This window comes from Chelmon rostratus, chromosome 21 (genome assembly GCF_017976325.1).
Source record: "Chelmon rostratus isolate fCheRos1 chromosome 21, fCheRos1.pri, whole genome shotgun sequence".
NCBI classification, from domain to species: Eukaryota; Metazoa; Chordata; class Actinopteri; order Chaetodontiformes; family Chaetodontidae; genus Chelmon; species Chelmon rostratus.
In genome coordinates, this window is record NC_055678.1 from 912064 (window position 1) to 933942 (window position 21879).

Sequence of the window (21879 nt, forward strand, 5' to 3'; positions counted from 1 at the left end):
CGGCTGTATTCAGTCGGAGTGACCTGTGGGCAGCGGGCCAAGCCGGCTTGTTAAACATAGAAGAAGCCTGCGATGACCCCAAAGAAAGACGCAGGTAGCCCGGCGAGAACACGAGCCGCCATTTAAACACAAAATGAGTTTTAGAATTTGTGATATCATAACTTGTATTAACACTGTAGAGCGTAAATCACAGCAGGTAAATCTATGAGGCTGTAAATCAGCTTCTGGTGTTTGTATAAGTTGTCATTTAATAAAGCCGTCTCGCTGAGGCTGCGCCAGAATCCGCCACAAGGTGTCAGCGGTGTCCACGTTCTCGTCGTCTCTAACAGCAGCTGCAGCCCAACGCTCGGGCCAAATGTGATGTGACGCTCTGCTTTGGGAGACGTGCCGGATTGGCTGGCCCGTCTCCCTCTCTCTGGGTTTTGGTTGGACAGCGGATGGAGGAGGAGAGGTGAGCAGGGCAACGGAGAGAAAGAGGAAGAGGTGGCAGCAGCGCCTGCCAGAGTTTTAAGGACCCTGGATGGGTTTGTGCCATAAATCTCTTCCCACTCCATCCCGCCGTTCTCCATGAGTGCCTGTGGGAATACAGGAATGTGACAGCTGACCTGTAGAGCCCATGTCTTTTGATTCTGGATACATAAGACGCATTAGAGGGCAAGAATGCAGGACAGCCTTATGGCTCAGTGCGGGAGCCAGTACACACATCAGCTTTTAGCCGCTGTGATAAATGAATCTGAAGCCTCACAACACATTGTTAATCCTATGACAAATATCTGCTTGCATGTTTCAGGCTGTGATGCAGCGGAAACGTGCATGAAACATCTCAACAATTTAAATCCAGTTAAAAAAAGTGTGCGAGTGTGATTCTGCAAAGGACGGAGCGCACCGGGATCAGTCATCACACACTAAAATGTCAGAGTAAAGCCATAATGTGCATCAGAAAAATGCAAGCTCTCAGAAATGAAATGCCAGAGCAAAGCTCACAAGACAGATTTCACGGTGTGTTTCTCCCTCATGTATCAGCACGCCGAGCATCGCCGCCGAGCTCTGCGGAGAGCAAGTTCGGCATCGCTGAAACCAGCGGCAGAGCCTCGCTGCCAGATTAATTCTCTTGAACTAATGGGATTCATATGAGTTGTGAGGTACCTAATTTATTTACTTTGTCAGTGATGCACACACACACACACACACACACACACACACACACACACACACACACAAACAGCGACACGCTAGGAAAAAAAACACAAATACAGTAAAAATGCCCCCACTTTACAGTAAGTGAGAGATCAATAATGATGGATGAGGGCCTTTTATACAATCGGCATGTTCTCCTCAGTTCACAGCCATATGACACCCCGCCTGTGGCTATCCCATCCTGCACTGCAGCAGTCAATCACACCCCAGCTTTAAAAATAACAGTTTGTTAGCACCATTGATTTAGCACTTAGAGCGTGTCCTTATTACCTTGTAATTATGGTCAGTGTTGACATAACAGCACAGACAACCGGGCCTCCCACCCTCTAAGAGAATTTATGGGCCCTGGTTTTATTACGGCCATTTCGTGTGTCTGGGTCCCCGGTTAAGCGACAGACTTGAGTTCTAGCCAAGGGCCCGTATTTCACTCATCGAGGTCAGGGTTCTCAGGAATCCCCCGTAAAACCGAACGCCGACGGGGGCCCGCGCGTGCACACAGAAGACGCAGGGAAGCCCTCCCCAAGGGCTCGTTAAAATAAATAGCCGATTACGAGCTATAATCCAAATAATGCTATTCATGAGGGGAGCGCCACACTTTCAGGACGCAAAACGGGACGCGGGTGGAGTCGCGTCGAAGCCGTCCGGAGATCACCTCTAAATAATTTACAACCGGACCCCCGCTTTAAATCCATTAGAGGACAGTTAGAATGCTCTCTCGTAGTCTGTCACCATGTTATGACTTCAGCCTACAGCTCGACAAAACAAGAGTAATCTGTGTCATTAAGACGGCGAGATACTGCAGCCGAGTCGAGCTTCCGACCCGGACTTGGTTTGCTTTTAAGTTCCTCAGCGAAGCAGAAACCTGATCCATACAGTGAAAAGCAATACGGCGGGCGGGGCTGAGGCTACACGGAGCCGCGTCCCCTTTGTTTCCCCAAGTACGCCGCCTTTGTCATCCTCCCATGAAAAATGCACACGGCTGTTTTGACATTTTCCCCTATCAACCAGCGCGCACGCACGCACACACACACACACACACACACACACACACACACACACACACACACACACACACACAGACGGCTGGTCTCATTTATCTGACCGTGCCAACAGAACCTCAATTAAAAGTCCATCTTGTGTGAAGGGCAGATTTCACCTGAGCCATGTCTGCTCTTACAAACAGAAGACTTGATTTTGAACCTCGGCTTCTAAAAACCACCCAAATATTACAGATAATTAAAATTCAGGGGCTCCAACTGCTGATTAAGGATGCAAGAAATCGTGCGTTTGGATACAGAATTTCTCAATCTCTACCACATAATTACCAACAAAAAAGCCGAATATATGGCCATTTCTTCCTCCCTCTGCTCTTCAGATAATTTAGCCTAAACACAGACCATGATGAGTCAATTTCAAACCGACCAATAGCAACGGTCTGGGAACAAGTCCCTGCACGCAGCAGAGTAAAAGTGCCCAAATTACAAGCCATTGATTTCCAGTAGGGTGGCTCTTCACTGGTAGATGCTCTGCATGTAACTACGAGAAGGCCATAAAACACGAGGAAATAGATTGAGAGAAAAGAGCTGAGATGCAGGATGGCTTCACCTGCAGTTTGTGTCAAACAGAAAGGAAGAGCTGCGCATGGCTGCCTACTCAATTAACCCCCGCGATAGAGGCTCCGTAATGAACAACAGCACCATTACGCAGCGCCCGAATGGCACTTCACCCTGGTGGCCTGGGAAAAAGACAACGCCGCTGTCGGCGCTTCGCTGCTGCGACGAGACAAGCGCTCGCTGACAGAGGAGTTTAGACGTTGGGATATCAGCATGTTCGGAGAGTAAATGAGGAGGGGGTGATTACTGGAGCTGATGTTGTTTAACCCTTAAATAATTACAAATTTCACACGTCAGCATCTCGTTTTGGTCATTTTAAACTACTGTAATTGCTCCTGTAACTGTGTCAACGAGTCGAGGGGGCAATCGGGAACGATTCCCGCTACAGATGAACGGCAGAGCAGTGATCTCCTATTTCCACCGAGGGGGGGCAGAGTGTCCAGAAACCACGGGATTGTGACAGAGGTTTAAATAACCTTCCTGGATTATTTCTGATGATGATGATGATGATGATGCTGACCTTGCTGATGATGTAGATGAGATCTCCTCTGTGGAAGGCCAGCTCGTCGGGCTCGTCGGCCTGGCAGTCCCACAACCCCTGGTAGTAGTTCGCATAATCTGAAGACCACGCTGAGAGGAAGTGAAGAGCACACGTTTGAATAAAAGAACAAGAACACGTTTCCCCCCCACCGTGAACTATTACACTGGAAATGAGGTCCTGACCTGGTTTGTTGTTCCTCTCGCCCCTCTCATCGGTGGGATCTGGGAAATCCTCTTCTAAACGGGGCAAACAGCAAAATGATGTTAGAGACAGAACATTTATCCTCGTCTGACTGAACATTCATGAACAGGATTCTATGATATCAGTTCATGGTTTAACAGGAAGCAGCAAAATAATGAAAAGAAATAACCCGACTCAAGAAGAGACGACGTATCAGAGGTTTCTTTTTGTTTCACACATTAAAAAACAAAACGACAGAAAAACAGAAGATAAAATAATCAAATGGATCATCAGCCAATCCCTGACGTGGATGATGAAGACACAAGATGTCGATTTTTCTTTAATCAGACTGTTCATGTGTGAGACACAGGCGGGAAAAGTTAAAGAAAAAGAGGCTGTTTAAGGCGCGGAGGCGGACGTGTCATTGACTGAGGGGCGTGGCCCCCGGTGGTCTGAGAGGTGACACAGTGATACGCCTGCCCTCCGTCTCCCACATCCATCCGTAACAGCAGCAGGCTGACAGCAACGCCACGACCAAGCAACACTATCCACCTCCCAGCACAACCTGCGCCTCCGCTTCCAGGAAGACCAGGGAGGACGACACGCGCACACACACACACACACACACACACATACATACACACACACACACACACACACACACACACACACGCAGAGCGCGCACACACACACACACACACACACACACATGCAGAGCGCGCACACACACACACACACACACACAGACACACACATGCAGAGCGCACACACACACACACACACACGCAGAGCACGCGCACACACACACACGCACGCACACGATGTGCACACAGACACTCACACACACACATGCAGAGCGCGCACACACACACACAAACACACAGACACAGACACAGACACAGACGCACACGCAGACGCACACGCACACACACACACACACACACACACACACACACACACACACACACACACACACAGTTGTTCATTTCAACTGAACAAAATTTCCTTTCAAAAGCAAAAGAGATGATTATAAATCCAGGAATTTCGGCGAAATCCGACTTTGTTACCAAAGAGAAACTCAACAGAGAGCATTTGTTCAGCCGCTCTGCAGAGGAGCATCCTTCAGTCGAGAGGCCACCGCTACGGGCCAACGGTTTCTATATCAAAGTGATTTAATTTTCCACTCAATAAAATCAGTCATCAGCACCAGAGCCGATACCACCATCGCTCTGCAATCCGCCTGCGTCCGAGCCGCGCTCGGAGTTCTGCTCCGACAAAACCGAGGGAGCATCGTCTCAGAGAAAATGATGCTCGACACCTCTTCGCTAGTTTGGCTACAACACACGCATGATGTATCTGACAAGGGTGTGTGTTAACAACTTTAGGAAAATAATCTAAAACTTGAGCAACTGTTGCAAAGTAATCTAAAACATTCATGTGAGCAATGAATGAAGTCAGACAAAATCAGTCCAGTCCAGCCTTTGCAAAGACCACGTCCTGTGCGGTCCTGATCGATGAAACCGACCACAAAAATCTAATAATTTAACAGTATCTAATCGCCGTGCAGAAGATGTAAGTGAGCAACGCGAGGCGCAGAATGATTGATAAGCGAAGGGGTGAGAAAGTGAACGAAAGAGCCCGTCATTCGATATGCCATCTGTGGTCAGGGTCTGTACCTCTTCCCAGATGGCTTTGAACGCCGGCGTGACAGTCTGAAGAGTGATTTCCCTCTCACCAGTGATTTTGGCAAAGGTAATGTACTCACTGAGTGAAACAGAATCTTGATGTATCTTATTTAATAGAACGAGTGATGGACGACGGCCCTGAGAAGATCAGATCACCCCTTTTGTCCTTCTCGGGATCTTGTAGCCACCCTGACACGTGGGACTGTCTCCCCCTCAGCAGGGACTGTTCTGGGCTCTCGTAACATTCTCAATCAAACTCTAATTTCTATTAAAGATGTGACATTAAGAGCTCCAGAACTATTTTAAGCCCTGAGAGATGCAGTTTTTACTTCCTTTCAACTAAATTGCTGTTGCTAGGCAATTTTAGCCAAAACTCTGCTCAGTGGATTGAATTGTGGGCTATTTGTTGCCTGGCAACATTAGCTAATTGGACATTCTATGACAGAGCATTCGGAGCCGCACGGCTCTCGCTGACTTCAACAACATAACTGTTTCTCAGCAGATAAGGAGGGACGGCAGAGAAAGCTGATCTCCAGTCAGCGTACGGAGAATCTTCCCTTCCTGCCCCGCGCGTCTCTGCGGCAGCCCCCTCAGCTCAGACAAGCTCATTAGTGTTGTTTGATTTAACGTGAGTGATCCGTGCGGGTGCTGTGGTGATAGGGAGGCACCTGGCAACACAAATATCACAGCCAGGAGAGATCATCACAAATATTTCTTGTTGCAAAAACCCCTCAGAGCTGGAGTGTGTGTGAGGCAGAGCGACTCTGTCTGACTGAGTATCATGAGAGTTTGTGTGTGCAGCCTTCCTGTCTATTTGTGTGTGTGTGTGTGTGTGTGTGTGTGTGTGTGTGTGTGTGTGTGTGTGTGTGTGTGTGTGCCTCTGCATGCGAGGTAACCACATCCTCATACCTGGCAGCACCTCATAGATATCCTCTTCCTCCTCGTCGACCTCCCCCGTCTCCTGCCCTCCTCCCCATTTGCCGCTCGGAGGGGCCTGGGCGGCACCGAGCCGAGGCGGGGGAGGGCCGGTCACCCCCTCAATGTCATCATAGGTCTCCTCTTCCTCCTCCTCTTCATCATCGACGGGGATGACGGCGGAGCTGAGATCTACGAGGGAAGGGGAGACAGCGTGATGGGCGGCGTTAGCGTGAAGATGGAGCACAGCGTGGCACAAAGACACAAACATGCATTAAAGGGTGAAGTAAGAGAAATGCTGGAACGGCCGGGACTGCACGACAGGCAGGACACGTGCCGAACAGCAGCAGCGTAGGGTGGAGGTCTGCAAACAACAATCATTTACACTATCCATCAATGGGTTTTAATTTTTTTAATCAAGCAATTAATTACTCATTCTGAAACAGTAAAAACTGGCCGCTATAATTTCCCAGAGGCCAAGACGACTTGACTTGACGTCTTCAAACTGCTTCAAGCCTAAATAAAGTTCATGTACATTTATATCAAGTCAGAACCAGCAAATGAACTAAATCATCTCTCATCAACTGCTGTCGATGGACTCCTCTTTGGCTCTCAGACCCCCTCCCTCCATCCTCTGCATCTCTGTTTATCATTAACATCTGAATGTCGGGTTGTCTGTTGGCTCGCTGTTTTAAAAACTACTCGACCATCCCAGGAGAAAAAAAACACCCCGTCTGGCCCTGAGATGTTCAGGAAGAACCTCCAGTCAGAGCCAAACAGCTGCTTTTAGCTGCAATGCTGCTCATAGATGGACATAACTCCCTGATAATCTCAAAGCCCCCCCCCCCCCCCCCCCCCCCTTTGATTGGTCTCTCTGCTGCATTTTGGGGATCACAGCACTGGTCTATTATATTTGGAGTTGATTTAATCTTTTGTTCTTTATTTCACTTCAGTTTGAAAATATAATTCTTAATTTATTTTCTTATTGTTTTTGAAATCTATTCTCATGCTTTGCTTGGCCTACGTGAAGCACTTTGAATTGTATCTGTGCTTGAAATGCGCTTCATAAAAGAAATCCTTAAGACACATTATACAGTATACAACCACAGCTTGCACTCTTCCTGTCTGTATCTCTGCCATCACTATCAAATACAACATGGTAAAAATAATCCGAAGCCAGCCTCGTTCTCAGGTAAATCATCATCTATACGTTCTGGATCAGACTGCAGTTTGTAGTAAAACTGGGCTGGGAGGCAGTAAGACAAACTGCAGAGTGTCTGTTACTTCCCGCAAATCAGTGGGCCGGCCCGAGCCCATTTTAGAGTAGACGGGGCTCGACTGCTCGCTCAGATGGAGGAGCCGTCTCATTGCAGGCGACTGGCCGCTGCAACGCGGGGTATCAGGTCCTCCGCCGTACACCGGCGGCCCAGCAGAAATCAATGTCACTGGAGGATAACCAGAACATCTACCAATCAATTTCCTGTAAGCTGGAATTCAGTAGGAGGGTTAGAGGAGGAGTGGCGGGGGGTGGGGTGGAGAAGAACTAGAGCTACATGATGGTGCACATGACATGGCGGGTGACACATCGAATGAGGAGATTCAGGACTCGCGTGCTCGTCTTCGTGATGGATCGGCCGGTTTTCATCGGAGTCAGAGATGATAAAGGGCTCCCTTTCACTTCTGACCTTTCTGCCCCCCCACAAACACGAGCAAACTTTGAGAACAAAGGAGGTTGGACGGTTTAAACTGCTTTAACTGTATTTTCCAGTTGACCTATGTGGCTTTTAAAAAGTCAGTTTTAAGTCAATCTTATTTCTACAGCCTCACATCCGTTTGTCTGCAGGGCTTTACAATGTGAACACGTGACACCCCCCATCCTTAAACCTTTGACTCAAGAAAGAAAAAAGAAAGGGAGAAACCTGAGGAGAAGCCATACAGCAGAAACGCTCTGCAGCAGAGAAAAGGCCACAGAAATGGCCCTGCTCACCTCTGAGGACGATCTTGATTTGGTCCACCCACTCCCCGGCCTCCTGAGGACTGTTGGCAGTGAACTGGAGGGAAGGAGCCACAATAACGCTGCGATTATCATCACACCTAAAGGGGCTTTTAAACCACAAATACAGGTCCCCATTTTTAATCTTTGTGGTGCCTTAGCGATCTAATTAGAAAGAAGAAGAGCAAATAGAAAGTGTCCCTGCTGTAATGGCTGTGAAATGATCAGACGTCAGACCATCTGTCTCTAAAATATTTAATTAAGACATATAAACTCTTAGTGCATTTAATGCTTCATTCAGACATGAATAAAACGTTTGATGGATTTACATTTAAGTCTGACTGATGCTGGATTTTTGAAGACAATATAAAGATTTGAGAGTTAAATAATGATAAATAGCCAAATATTTATTTATCTAAACATAATGACATATAAGGCCCCAAAAAACAATTATTTCAATTATTTTCATTTTCATCTAATGATTTATTTCTCAGTTAATCAATGAATTATTTAGATTATAAAGTATCAGGAAAATCCTAATCACAAAGCATTTATTTATTTATTCATTTATGTGAAAGGGGCAGCACACATTAATGAGCATCAGTATGTGAGTACATGTGTTAATGTGTCGGAGTTAGCAAGCCTGCTAATTTACATACGTAGTCCTTTGGCAGGTGACAGACAGACGGACACAGAGGAGGTAGACGAGAAAAGAAAATAAATAAATATAGATAAAAATAGAGGACTTCACATTTGAAATGCCTCAACCAGTTCATCTTTCAAAAATGTCAATTAAACATTTAATTGATTGTCTAAACAGTTGATCAGCTAATCCATTATCGACTAATTATTTCAGATCTAATCACATGATGAATAAGGAGCCATTAAATTCATTTTTTAAAGATCTGTGACCAGGACACATTCTGTACCTGCAGGTGCTCTCCACACCACCAACTATGTAATGGAGACCTCAAACTTACGTTCACCATTAATGTGCTGCCATTTATTCTGACTTATTGGGCCACATATGCAGAGAAAGCACAATCTCCACATGAGCTTCAATCAGCTGATGTTTTGGTTGAGTTGTAATTTAAATTTTATTTATATTTCTGCTGGTAAAAAGGGTTATTTTAACATAAAGACACTCCATCAGCCTGAAAAAGTCTTTCTACAGTAACATCTATGAAAACAAACTCCTTTATTGAATTCTTTTAGTTCGTCAGCACAGGCTGGTTGTGGTGAAACCGACCTGGAAGGAACGGCGTCCAGGGGCGAAGAGCTCAAAGCAGGCGTTTTTTTTGGAGTCCTTCCTCAGGTTGGTCACCAGCTGCACACTGTAGTCGCTGATATAGAAGGAACCCTTCTGCTGTTTATCTGCAGAGAGGAGCACATGCTGCAGCACGCTGTGTTCATGAACCTGTAACGTTTCTGCGTGCTGCTAGTTCACACTAACCTTTTTCACTCCCGAAGTAGTAGAAGATGAGGTTGTTCAGGACACACCATCTCTTTTGCCACTCTGAGCCGAAGAAGCTGTGATCTAGAGAAAGAGGTGTGCCGTTTACTGAGTATTTTGCAGACATTAAAACCGCCCTGATGTAGTCGACACCACCCGTCTAGCATCCCAAATAACTAAAACAAGCACTTGACTCAGGGTATCTAGATGCTGCGGTACCTTTTCGTTTCTTCTCCAAGTAGCCTTGCTTTAAGGTGTTGATGATGTCCTGGGCTGGCACGGGGGGGATGTCACCAAAGTCTGAGAACAAAAGCAGGTAATCTGTCTGTAAGAAGTGAGGAAGCTGTGAAAAACTGCCATCACAATTTCCCAGAGTACAACGTGCCTTCTCCTTCCAACCCCAAAGATATTCAACATATAATACAAGAGAGACGGCAGCAAATCCTCACATCTGAGGAGCAGAATCAGAGAACATTTGGGTTTTTTCTTGATAAATGAGTTAAAAAGCTTAATTTGTTATTGGAATAGTTTCGGCACCAACTCCTAATAAGCTGCACTTAAAACGGTCTTCATTCCTGAGGCAAGACACGCACGAACGCACGCACGCACGCACGCACGCACGCACGCACGCACACACACACACACGCGCGTACACACACACACCATGAATATAAAGTCTGGGTGTGTGTGTGTGGATCAAATACGTCCCTGCTCGGCTTTAGGAAACTGGGATCAATACATTTACAGTGCTGCTGAGCACTGCGGTCCATTCATCTGCTCACGCTGCACTTTTAATGTGAGCGAGCTTCCTGTGGAAATTCAAACAACTCTCTTCAATTTGCAAAGTCAAATTTTAATCATGAGAGGACACTTCAGAGGATGCACCATGCAGTTCACATAGTGTTTAGACTGTTGTTCCTGGAAACAAGCAGTTTCACAGAGAAATTATTTTTCACTGTACACATGACAGACTGCTGGAATATCGAGTTCAAATAAAACAATAAATAAATAAAACACATATTGTGCTCAAAAACTGATTTTTGTCTACTCAAAATTAGCATTTGTCTTTCTCTATTCTCTTGCCCCTTCCTAATCCTGACATAAAGGCCCGACTCTGAGGTCTATTTTCTTTGTAAGCTGCTGCACCGAGTATAAAAAGCAGACTGCGGCTCACTGCGGCCCCCAGTTTCTGCCTCGCAGCAGCTGCTGGTAGCATCTGCATTAGCAAGCCTGAAAAAACGCCATCGAACACACGTGGCAGTAAACATGACACAGAGCCCACTGATACCTGCACTCAATTCAGAGCTCAACAAGATATTTAGGGTCAACGGTGAAGTTCACCACAACAGACAATGTGGCGATAGACTCTCCCACAGACTCACACCAGGAGAGCAGCCACCACTCGACAACACAAGAACCCCCACAGGAACACTCCTCAGCTCCACTTTTAAAATATGCTGGGAGGGAGGGTTGGAGCAGAGTTTTAGGGGGGGCTAGTTACTGTGTGAGATGACTTTTTTGGTATTTTCACCTTTTCAGACCAGCTAAAATCTAACTGGAATCATTATAAAGTAGTTATACGGGATTCGACTCGACCACTTGACCACCAGAATGCCCCGAGAGAAGCGGCTCTAACCAGCTGGTCCATGTTCAATTTAGTTTTGAACCTCTAACGAGACCTATTGTCTGTCCTTCGGCCATTAGTAAGGAAGTTGTAAAGCTGACCCCTGCTCAGCCTCAAGGGTCGCCTTCCGCCCTGTGCTTCAGCAGGAGTACCTGGCTTTTCCATGTGTCAAAAACAAAGCTAAGCTTCCTCTGAGTTCATCAGTCAACAGGCATTAGGCTTGTAGGGAGCAAAGCAAAGGGAGAGCAGGAGCCGCCTTTTTAGCCTGAAACACAGGAACAGTTTAAAGAGCGTTTACACTCGTCCGTGTGAACCCCACGCAGACCGCTGCTGACAGGGGGAATGCCTGGAGTCCATCCCTCTCAGAACGGACCTGTTTAACTGCTGGGAAAAACCAAACAACTGGATCCTCTGCTTAAACAAAGAGCACCCCCAACATCAGACGAGCTCACACAGATCAGCGATGAAAAGCTTCCTGGTGGAACGTCCGCTCCGACCACATGATCCTCGCACTGAGAGCTGTGTTTCCAGTCTATTCCCAGCGCCGCTGTCCGAATAACTTTGATCTAGAGAGCGAAATAAAGGTGATATTGGCTTTTTGCTTGCCAAACATTTCAGAGATTTAAGTTCCCAACCGTCCAGCCCGTGATCCGATAACCCGGCAGCGCTTCGGCTCGTGGAGCTGACAGATGAGCGGGTCATTCCAGAGCAGAGCCTCAGACACCTCACTGCACTAACACGCTCACATATCATCAGCCTGCCTTTGTGGATGGACTGACCGCTGACACTATAAATACAGAGGTGCTAAGGACTGTTTTGTCAAAGAGAACCTGATTCAGTACATCATAACAAACAGCGGTCATTACGCTCCCCCACCTCATCTATCCGCCGCCAGTCCTTCCATTTTTTTCCCGGGCCTGCTTCCCTGTTGCGGCCCACTTCTAATCCCCTCATCCGTCTGCTTCCCTCGCTCTTCATTTATCTCAAAGGTCGAGCCCGGTTAATAGATGAGGAGGTGCAAAATCAACATGGGATCACTCTGATCCGCTTCAGTCAATAAACATTACACATTCATGCATGTTGAACACTTCAACGGGGGGGTGACCTGACCTCACTTCACTGTCCTGCTCTGGACGTCTCTCAAATACTGCAAACACGGACTTTAGTGAAAACAGAAACGCGTGCACAATAGTTCTAGATTCTTCCACAGGGTAGCAGCACAACCTAAACGCATCACGCTGCTTCATGCTGCCTGATCCCACCCTAAACAAAAGCCCGATCTGATTGGTCCAGAGTTAACAAAGCCGCATTTAATGAAAATCACACACTAACACCTCTCTGGGACCCATGCAATTTTAAGTGGATATTCAGAGGTAATGTTATTTGAAAATGTGTAATTTAGGGCGTTAAAAAACCCCAACAATCATCATGGTGTTTGAGTTTTGAGCATGACTACAGGCACAGAGAGACACATTAATGCATCTAATTAAGGCCTCATCAAAATCGCAGACAGACGGCACTCTTTCATAAAAATCATAAATTGCGTTATCAATTATTCAGGGCAATGCCATGACTTCATTTTCATCCCTTTTGCGTTTTAATTAGCACCATCCACAGCTTTGGTATTGACATTAATTTGATGGCAATTTATTGATATTTCAGCATAACCTATTTAGCTGAGTGTAATTACCAACAAAGAGAAGCAGATAGATGTGATGTTAGAGGAGCATCACGTGTTTGGTAAATCAAGGTGAGGAGTTGCTACAAGCCACGCTAACTGATTTTAACGGCTCTCAGCGGTCATCAGCGAGAAAAGATACAAGTCGACCCATTTCCAAATGGAAGGAAATAATCAATAGAAATTGACCAGAGATATGCGTTTAATTGATCCTGATGACAAAGGACCATTAGCATAAGCAAGCCGACCCGTGTGCTGATAAGTGCTCCGTTCTGTTGCCTTCCTGAACTTGTTTTAAACTCGGGGGGCATACACAACAATGCATCTGAGCTGCCAGCGGTTTGCCACAGCCGCCATCTCTCATTTGGTTATTCACACTCTCGCAGCATGGTGTTATGAGCTCAGCAGTTGATCCCGCAAGAAAAGGCTGATTTATGCTAGCATGACCAGAGGGAGTTAATGTATTCTCTCATTAAAATCCACTTTACTTAGGCTGAAAGTCAATCAAAGGCTGGATAGAAAGTGAATCAAAACGGAGGGAAATGGTTGGGTGGGAGGACTAATACGTTACATTAGATCTAACGGCGGCCATAATGCAACAGAGATGTTATGAAAACACAAAAACGCTCTGCAGATGTTGACGCTGCTGCAGAAGATGGAAAGCAAGCGGTCGCTTTGGCATCGTTTCTTTCAGATGGCAGGAAGGCAGAGAGGAGTGACAGCACGGGCAAGCTTCGCTCTCAGCAGGGGGACATGTACTTCCACAGGCTGGAACCACTACTGCACCCCTCCCCAGCTACAACAGAGTGAGCCAGTTACATGAGAAAGACTGGGAGAAAACAAATCTGACTCCTAACAGTTTTTACCGTCCTTCTTCCTCTTTATTTTTTTATCTAGTTATTTTTTATGCTTTGTATATAAAGGTGCAGCCTAAAGTCATGCAGACGTCTGCTGTATGTGACGAGATATAATGTCTATGGAGGAGCTGTAATTTATGAGGTTTGACAAAAGCAGAGTTTTCAAATACTGGTCGTTTCATGTGCCTCCTCTATTCTTTTTTAGTGTGTGTGTGTGTGTGTGTGTTGTGCAGTCTGAGTATTAGTCTATGTTTCTGCAGTCCTCTGTGCTTGTAGGGTTAAACCATATATTTGTGGTCATTTGTAACATTAGGTGTAACATTAGGTGACATGTCATGTCTGAAACGCCTTTTATGTTGTATTCTACTATATGATGTTCATTGTACATTGCACCCAACAGTTTTTTGCATTTTATTGATTGTTTGTTCTATAAAATGTCATAAAACAGTAAAAATGGCATCGCTGGCTCCTGATTCACAAGCTGACATACTCAGACAGCTTGTTTTTATCAACCAACAGTCCAACCCCATAGAAATAAACTTTAGTACCATGGTGGCGCCCGGCAGCTGACCTGCTGAACGGAGCCCTTTGTTGCTCTCCTGCCTTTCCCGTCTCTCGCTGTAGCAACATCAAATGAAGCAGAAATACAAAAAACACACACATAAAAAGTTTCTATTGTAATAAACTATGAAAATTAGGAAATTCTTACATTTGAGAAGCTGTCATTAGTGTATTTTTGTATATTTACATAAAAAAATGCCTCACAGCAATTATCCAAATGGTTTCTTATTAATATTCTTTATCAATGGATCCATTAAAACATCGTGTCAGCCTGCTCGTTTGTTTGGACTGAGGATGAACATGATCCTCTTGCCTAAATGTGGCAGAAAGTCCCCAGCTGGGGATTAATAAAGTCTATCTTATCTTATCTTAAATAATATTTAATGTGTTCAGTCCCTCGCAGGTAAATAAATAAAGTAACTAAAGAAAGAGAGAATCTACTTTTTAATCCAGAGAAACAGAGAAAGCCTCGACACACTGGCAGCAAAATCTACATCAGTCAGCAGTGTCCACTTCATGGGAGAGATAATAATAATTCATGGGACAATGATAGTAATAAAAATAATAATCCAGTGTATTTAGGGGATGTAGAAGAGGTGACCCCCCCTCACAGCACAGGTACGAATCAAAATCAGAGTTATCATATGTTTTCTTTCTCCTGCACTTAGTCCTTGAGCACGGGGGCTTTCACAGAGCCTTTCCCTGCAAGAGGTATTGCACTGAATGCAGCATCAGGGGGCAGGACCTGACCCCCACGTGAACCCTGCTGATGAGGTGAAACAGAAGGCAGAGAGAGGCTCCCCGGCCCTGAGGGGGCTGCAGGGAGGAATGCTGCTGACTCTACAGACGAAGCGAGCGAGACCGCAATCCTCTTCGATACTGTCCTTGATTAGGAAAAAGGATTCACTCGGTGCACCTTCACCCACCCGCCGCTCCATCTACGCCCAGGCCGAGCTAAATTGATGCATTTTTCCTCATTACAGCGGAAGGCCTCTGCTGCGCGTCCCTCCAGCGAGGCGGCCGTCAAAAGGGAGGAGAGAGACTGAGAGGCACTGAGGTTAAGGGCAGAATGTCTTCCCTGCCCTCTTCTCCTCCCCCTGATTCGATTAGGACTTCAGTCATCAATACATAAACTGTGTTTAGAACCTCCTAATGCATGTGTTTGAACCAAAGAAAACATGCAGCGCATTATATCAGGCTGCATGGTGCCTGTATCGTTGTCTAATAATGTTTAATGGGACCAGGAAGGTATGCTGGAGTGATTAAGGGTTTTTTTTTTTTGGGGAGGGATCAAGGATGTCAGTTAGGTTAGACGACACATCTTGAGAGAAAAGCTTCACGACTGAGAAAAGCAGAACGAAACAAAAACTTTAATCTACACACGAATGATCAGGTAAATATTTTATATCACAGCTTTGACTTTCTTAAATAATTTGGTTTCTGGAAATTCAGTTATGCCAACATATCTGCTGTTTCTCTCTTTTATGGTCCAACTTGGTTTGAAATAAAAAACTGCGTGCGTCTCTGCACAGGAATAGATGTCAAGTCATTCTAGGCTCTGCCTCGTTCCTACACTCGAACGTCTCAGGCCGGCCACTGTAAAGACACTAAGGGGCTAAATTTACTATGTGACATCGGCTTCCCCCTGGGCAGCCATAAGCAGCGTATACAGCGACCCTGAATTTCCCTTTTCTAGATTTACTACCACTATTCAAATGTTTAACTGCAGATACAATGATCCTCTAATCGCTGGGGATGGTTTTCAGCTGCTTCACCGACACACACACAGAGAGAGAGAAAAAAACAGTGGTAAGAATATAAATACCAACAATGGAGGAGTTGGGGCCCACAGGAGAGCCTGCATATCTGTGATAAAAACGGGATATAACGCAGTCAACGACAGAGCCTGGAGGGAAAAACACTCAGAGAAAATCAACACACTCGCCCGCTCAATGTACAGTTATTGCAACTTTAAAAGGCTTCAGTTATTTCCACTAAAATGACTTAAATATAATTTTAGCAATAATGGTAAGTAAATATGTTTGCGAGATCCGTGTTATTGCGCTGTGCTTTCTGAGTAATACCTCATGTCTATTACCTTTTTATATAATTGCTCTTATTTTATAGTCACTGCTATTACATATTGTGCCAATAAACAACAACGTGATGGGATCGTTCTTTGACTCCTTTCATAAATCAGCAGCCGCGGTCGCTGGGCAACAGGTGTGACACAAAATGTATTCTGTGGAGGAAAATAAGGCCAAACGCTCCTCAAAATCAGTGTCTTATTAAATCTGATGCAGGTGGTTTTACTCCAAATTAACATATTTATTACAATTATTTTACCGTGGACTAAATAATAGACTTTTTAACTTATTTGGACTCATACAAATAAAAATACCAGTTTACATAAACAAATCATAAAAACAGGATTATTTACTTGGGCAAATTTTTCCCATTAAAATCAAAAGTTTTGCTGTTTTAAATTTAATTTGTCAGCAAATAAATACTGTGACATACTGATTATATACTGACATTTTTAGCAGGTTTCCATTCAGTCTTTCATAAAACAGTGTGAGTAAAGGCTGAAGAATTCATTCATTTGGCCTTTTTGGAAATAATGAAAATGTGTTTTTTTGTTTTCCTTTTTTTTTTTTAACAGGAAGTTTCAAAATAGCTTCAACCAAATAAATAATGTTAATATTGTATAAAACCTATAAAATGTAGTATTAGATTTTTTTTAGATATGACCAGTTAACATTTACTAAAAAAAGAAAATCGAATAACAATTAATTAGGATTTTTCAAATATTCAACTTTTTTGTAATAATTTTTTTAAAATCTTTTTTATTTGTAAAAATAAATTATGTAAATAAACCAGAAAAAACAAATCTGTTCTGCAGCGTTTCACTCAGAGGGAACCGTAAATCCACCTCTGTGACAGTAACGGCTGCAGAAGTCATTTTAAACTGAGTTTGTGACAATAAAATATAAAGCAACATAAAACAGCGCAGATGATGATCATTTAATGAAGTTTTTTCATGTTTGCACACTTTCACCGTTTTACCACATGACCTCCGAAATTTAAAAATCAATCATTTCACCACGTTTATCTAAGTCTGGTATTTCACTTTCATTGGGATCAGTGCTGTTAGGAATTTATATTTTTAAGTTAATCATCCAAACACAAAACTGCTTTGTTTGAACACAACTAACTACAGTTTTTCTATTGGACAAAGTTCCTTTAGTGTTAAATGTTTTCTCAATCCACTGGTTTTTCCTTTTTAGATAAGCTAACTTACTGCATGGGCCACTTTGAATCAATGGTAAAAATTCCCTTTGTAGATAAGCAATCTTCCACCACCACACCACCCCACGGCAGCCTTGTCCCACTTGGCACACACACACACACAGCGCTGACTCCTTCCAGCCGAGCGGAGATCCCGGCGTAAAGAGGAATGCATCCTCAACATCCTCGAATAACTCCACAAGGGCATGTTAATGACCTTAAAGTGCTACATTACAGCAACAATTAAACAGAGGGATCCCAGAGGCACCGGGAGCCGTCGTGTCACTGTCTGTGTACAGGCCAACACATCTCTCCCATCTCCATTTATTTCCCTAAGAAATCAGCGGGGCCACCTGGGCTTGGCATTGAAACTTCATTCATCTCCAGAAATGGATTCCAGTGGAGGGCAAAATCAAATTCTCATTTGCAAGGCAGGGGGAGAAAGAGAGGGAGTGAATGCAGGAGGTACCTGGGAACGCTAACCTCTGGGTGAACCCGCTGCATCTGATAGTTTTGCTATTTGTCTGTGACATTGACAGCTCTGGGGGAGATTAGGAGCCACCCTGCCCCAGCTTCCCACTTTGCATTCTGCCTATGTGCCTCTTTACAGATGGACTGCTGCACATTTACCTTCGCCTGTTTTCCCTGGGTTTCAGCGCGGCGCTACACCAGAGGCAGCGGAGGGATGTGATTATATGCAACGCAACAATAAAACAAAGCAAATGAGGGGAGAGCTGCATCAGAGGGCTTACAAATCGGGAAGATGCAGAAACTACACGGCGTGGCTTTTGGTGGGGGCGAAGCTGCAGATGAGAGTGATGGATGCCCTTCGGTTAAATACGTCCAAATCCCCCCTTCAAGCCGCTCTCTTCTTGCCAGGCGGCGTGAGTGAGTGTGTGAGAGAGAGTGTACAAGATTAATAGTGTAAACAGCGAGGCAGAGAGAGAGAGAGAGAGAGAGAGAGAGAGAGAGAGAGAGAGAGAGAGAGAGAGAGAGAGAGAGAGACAGAGAGAGAGAGAGAGACAGAGACAGAGACAGAGAGAGAGAGAGAGAGAGAGAGAGAGGGGAAAGAAAAGACTATCAGCATCTGCAGCAGCACAGTAGCCCTCGGGGAATAGTGTGAACTTTTGAACCCTGGTGGCAAGCAGTCGCAGCGATGCACAGAGCCTGCTCCTGCCTCGTGGTGTGTGTGTGTGTGTGTGTGTGTTTCTAGAAAAGCACACAGGCAGAGAGGAAAGGAGAGTGAAGGAGAATGAGGAAGAGTGGAGGTCATTAACATATTCCTCGCTTCCTTGCAAACCAGCCGCCGCTATCTAAATGTCACAAAATCCATACGCCGATGAATGCCGTGAAAAATTAATCTCCAGGCAGATATTCTGACGGATGGATACAGTAGACGTGTCCAAAGAAACTTTGTGAGCGATGGGCATCCTGTGACGGGAAGGCCGATCTTCACACCGCTCTAACTGAGTGCAGACAGGTCGCAGGTGGGCCAAGCAAGAGGCAAAGGTCAAAGGTTCAGTATGTGGGCAGACAGCATGACCACAGGCCAGCAAACCTGTGAGGAGGTCATCTATGCACACCCAAAATACTGTCCAGGTGCTGCATACAAGACAGCAACCTGAGGCTACCTGAGGCTACCTGGAAATGCTATGCAACGTTTCAACATTTCTGTCTGTCTCTCGAAGCTTTCTCTTTCTCCATGACTTAATTAGACTTCAAACACAGACAAGAGTCACATGGCGCCTTAAACATCGCTGATTACTCCCTGAACGGAGCATCAATCCGTCAGCTGGTATCATTTTTCCTTTTTCACCCGCCAAGAGACCCAGCATGCACCTTCAAAAGTACTTCAGCTTTTTCAAGCTTCAGCCAAAATGACAAAACTTAGCTTTAATCTTCTATTCAGCAGCACCGAGTAATAATGTTGTTACTGTGCATCGGCTCCTTGTATTCAAATGAGAAACAGCCACAGCGAGACATAACTTCAAATTGGTTATCCTTCCTGAATAATTAGTTCAGGAAATTGGGCCTCACTGACAGGAGTCACATTCCTGCATTCTTCAGGTCTCCAGAACAGAACACAGCTGCCTTTAGAGCTACATCGAAAAACTGATTCATCGGTGAAGCTGTTTTTCAGGCTAAAATACGATGTTCATTAGTTCCAGCTTCTCGCCGTGAGGATCTGCAGCTTTTCTTTGTCTAGTGTGACAGTGAACCGAAAATCTTCGGGGACATTTCACAGACCAAACGTTTGATTAATCAAGAAAATAATCCACAGAATAATCGCGAGCTGCAGCCCTGCCTGACTACAGACCAAGACATTTCATATAAATGTAAAGGATTAGATAATATCGGCCAGATCAAAGACAGTAAATCATCAGACTGTGATTGGTGTTTGTTTGTCGACCCTTTTGAATTCTATAATCCCTGACGTCAGTATGGCAGAAAATAACGTGTACATTACATCCACACCTGAGCAAATACAGGCTGAGAAGAAAGAAGAAGAGGGAGACAGATCAAAGGCGTCATCTTTTCTGCACGCCTCCTGAAACAAAGCTCTTTCTGCAGCGCTCTGTCATCACTGCAGCTTCCCAGCAAACATCCCCGAGCGCACAGCGGTGCTCCCCCAATCAAAGGAAAACAAACAGGCCATTTAAACTTCGTAAACTTGACCTGCAAACAGCACGACGGGGCTAAAAGCCCCGCATCACCGGCCGTCCCGTGGGGTCTATTTGTACATTTGTTCTTCACGCCAGAGGGAGATATTTTCTGCATGTTTTTATTAATATAGCAAAATGTGCCGGAATGGCACAGAGTGTGTGAAACACATATCCTGAAAATGTGTGTGAGCCCCAAATGGCGCAGAGAGAGCGGGGTGGATGGCGCTAAAGGGGACAGACGAGGCTGGGGCGAGGATGAAGGCGCGGTCAGGTCACCGGTGCGGTCGGCGGGTGAAACTCAGTTCACATTACCATGCAGACACCCGGGCTAACAATGGAGGCTCCATCTGTTCCTGTCAGCCATTACAAATCTGGTGTCACCCAGTCCGCCGAAGACAACAGGCCACCGCATCTAATCAAACGGCGCAGGCTCCTCCTGCGTGTAAAAGCAGCCATCGACTTCACACTCACTCACTCTCTGGTTAGGGAACAGAGAGCGGCGAAGGCAGGCAGTCGATTACCACGGATAATACATCCTCCAAGTCACAAAGTCTCTATTGTGTACAGTAGGCTCAAATAAAATGATACAATTAAACTGAAGAGGAAAAAACTCAATCTTCCACCTCCTCCTTATAGCCAAGTGCTTTTCACCAAATCCCAAAATTATCATTCATATTTGCAACAAAGGTGAGGAAAAAGAAAACTTAAATAAACCTGAATCGTCCCTCTGGATGACTGTTCCTCCAAAAAGTCACTGGTTTCATTAAGTGGTCGTGCCGTTATTGTCCACAAACCCTCCCTCTTCCATTGAAACAGGACGGCCGGCAGAAACATGTGAGCCGTTTCTTTCAACTGGCAGTGAACAGAGAATGAACTCTGAACTCCACATGCCCTTTCACTGAGGACACAGGCCATTCACTTCGCTAACGCGGTCGCCGTCTCCCAGCAACAAAAACACACGGATGTTCCTTCCAGAACCAAACGTTATGATTATTGATCCAACGATAAAATGTGTGTTTTTGTAAGTGTCGTTGTTTAGTGTCGGGACATTACTTGTCGATATTCAAAGCGAAAATGCAAATGAAAGGAAAGAAAGGATTGTGGCAGTGCTGCATAATTGGCTATTTCTCACATTTAACACCAACAACGGCGTGACACAATGTTTGAGCTTTAACAACGATCACATCCGCAGTAACAGACGGCGTAGTTTGTAGTTGGGCGTGTTACCATTAAAGCCGTGAGGGAAATTTTTTAAGCATTTTATAGTTTGATTTTGTTTGTTTCCCCGAGGAAATCTCGCCTTGTTTAATCTGAAATGAACAATTCTGAAAAATGAATTATCATTGTCTTGCGGTCTGTCTTCCCACCATCTGCCGTGATTTGTTTACTCTATTTTTCCAAAGTTGTGGAGAAAGATGGCGGTAACTCTTCTGTGGGCAGAGGACGGAAGAGTTCATTAAGCCATTTCCAAATACGATCGTTCTTGACTGCATCCAGCTGGCGTTAAAACGGCGACAACATATTCTCTTTTTCTGACTGGGAAATTCCAAATGATTCCAGTTTCAGCAGGCGCAGGGCAGAGACGAGGCAGCCCAGTCAATAATGCCCACCTGAGGCTTGTCACGTCAAGG

General features: G+C 45.1%; 1 protein-coding gene across 1 annotated transcript in view; it reads right to left on the reverse strand.

Annotated features, from left to right (window-relative positions):
• skap1 (src kinase associated phosphoprotein 1) overlaps positions 1 to 21879 on the reverse strand; it is a 30589-nt gene that overhangs the window by 5288 nt on the left and 3422 nt on the right. Inside the window, exons 5-11 of the mRNA XM_041963217.1 lie at positions 9797 to 9877; positions 9578 to 9661; positions 9374 to 9498; positions 8119 to 8182; positions 6126 to 6323; positions 3534 to 3587; positions 3331 to 3440 (exon numbers count right to left, since the gene is read on the reverse strand). Of these exons, the coding sequence (XP_041819151.1) occupies positions 3331 to 3440; positions 3534 to 3587; positions 6126 to 6323; positions 8119 to 8182; positions 9374 to 9498; positions 9578 to 9661; positions 9797 to 9877 (716 nt within the window). The remainder of the gene's footprint in view (positions 1 to 3330; positions 3441 to 3533; positions 3588 to 6125; positions 6324 to 8118; positions 8183 to 9373; positions 9499 to 9577; positions 9662 to 9796; positions 9878 to 21879) is intronic.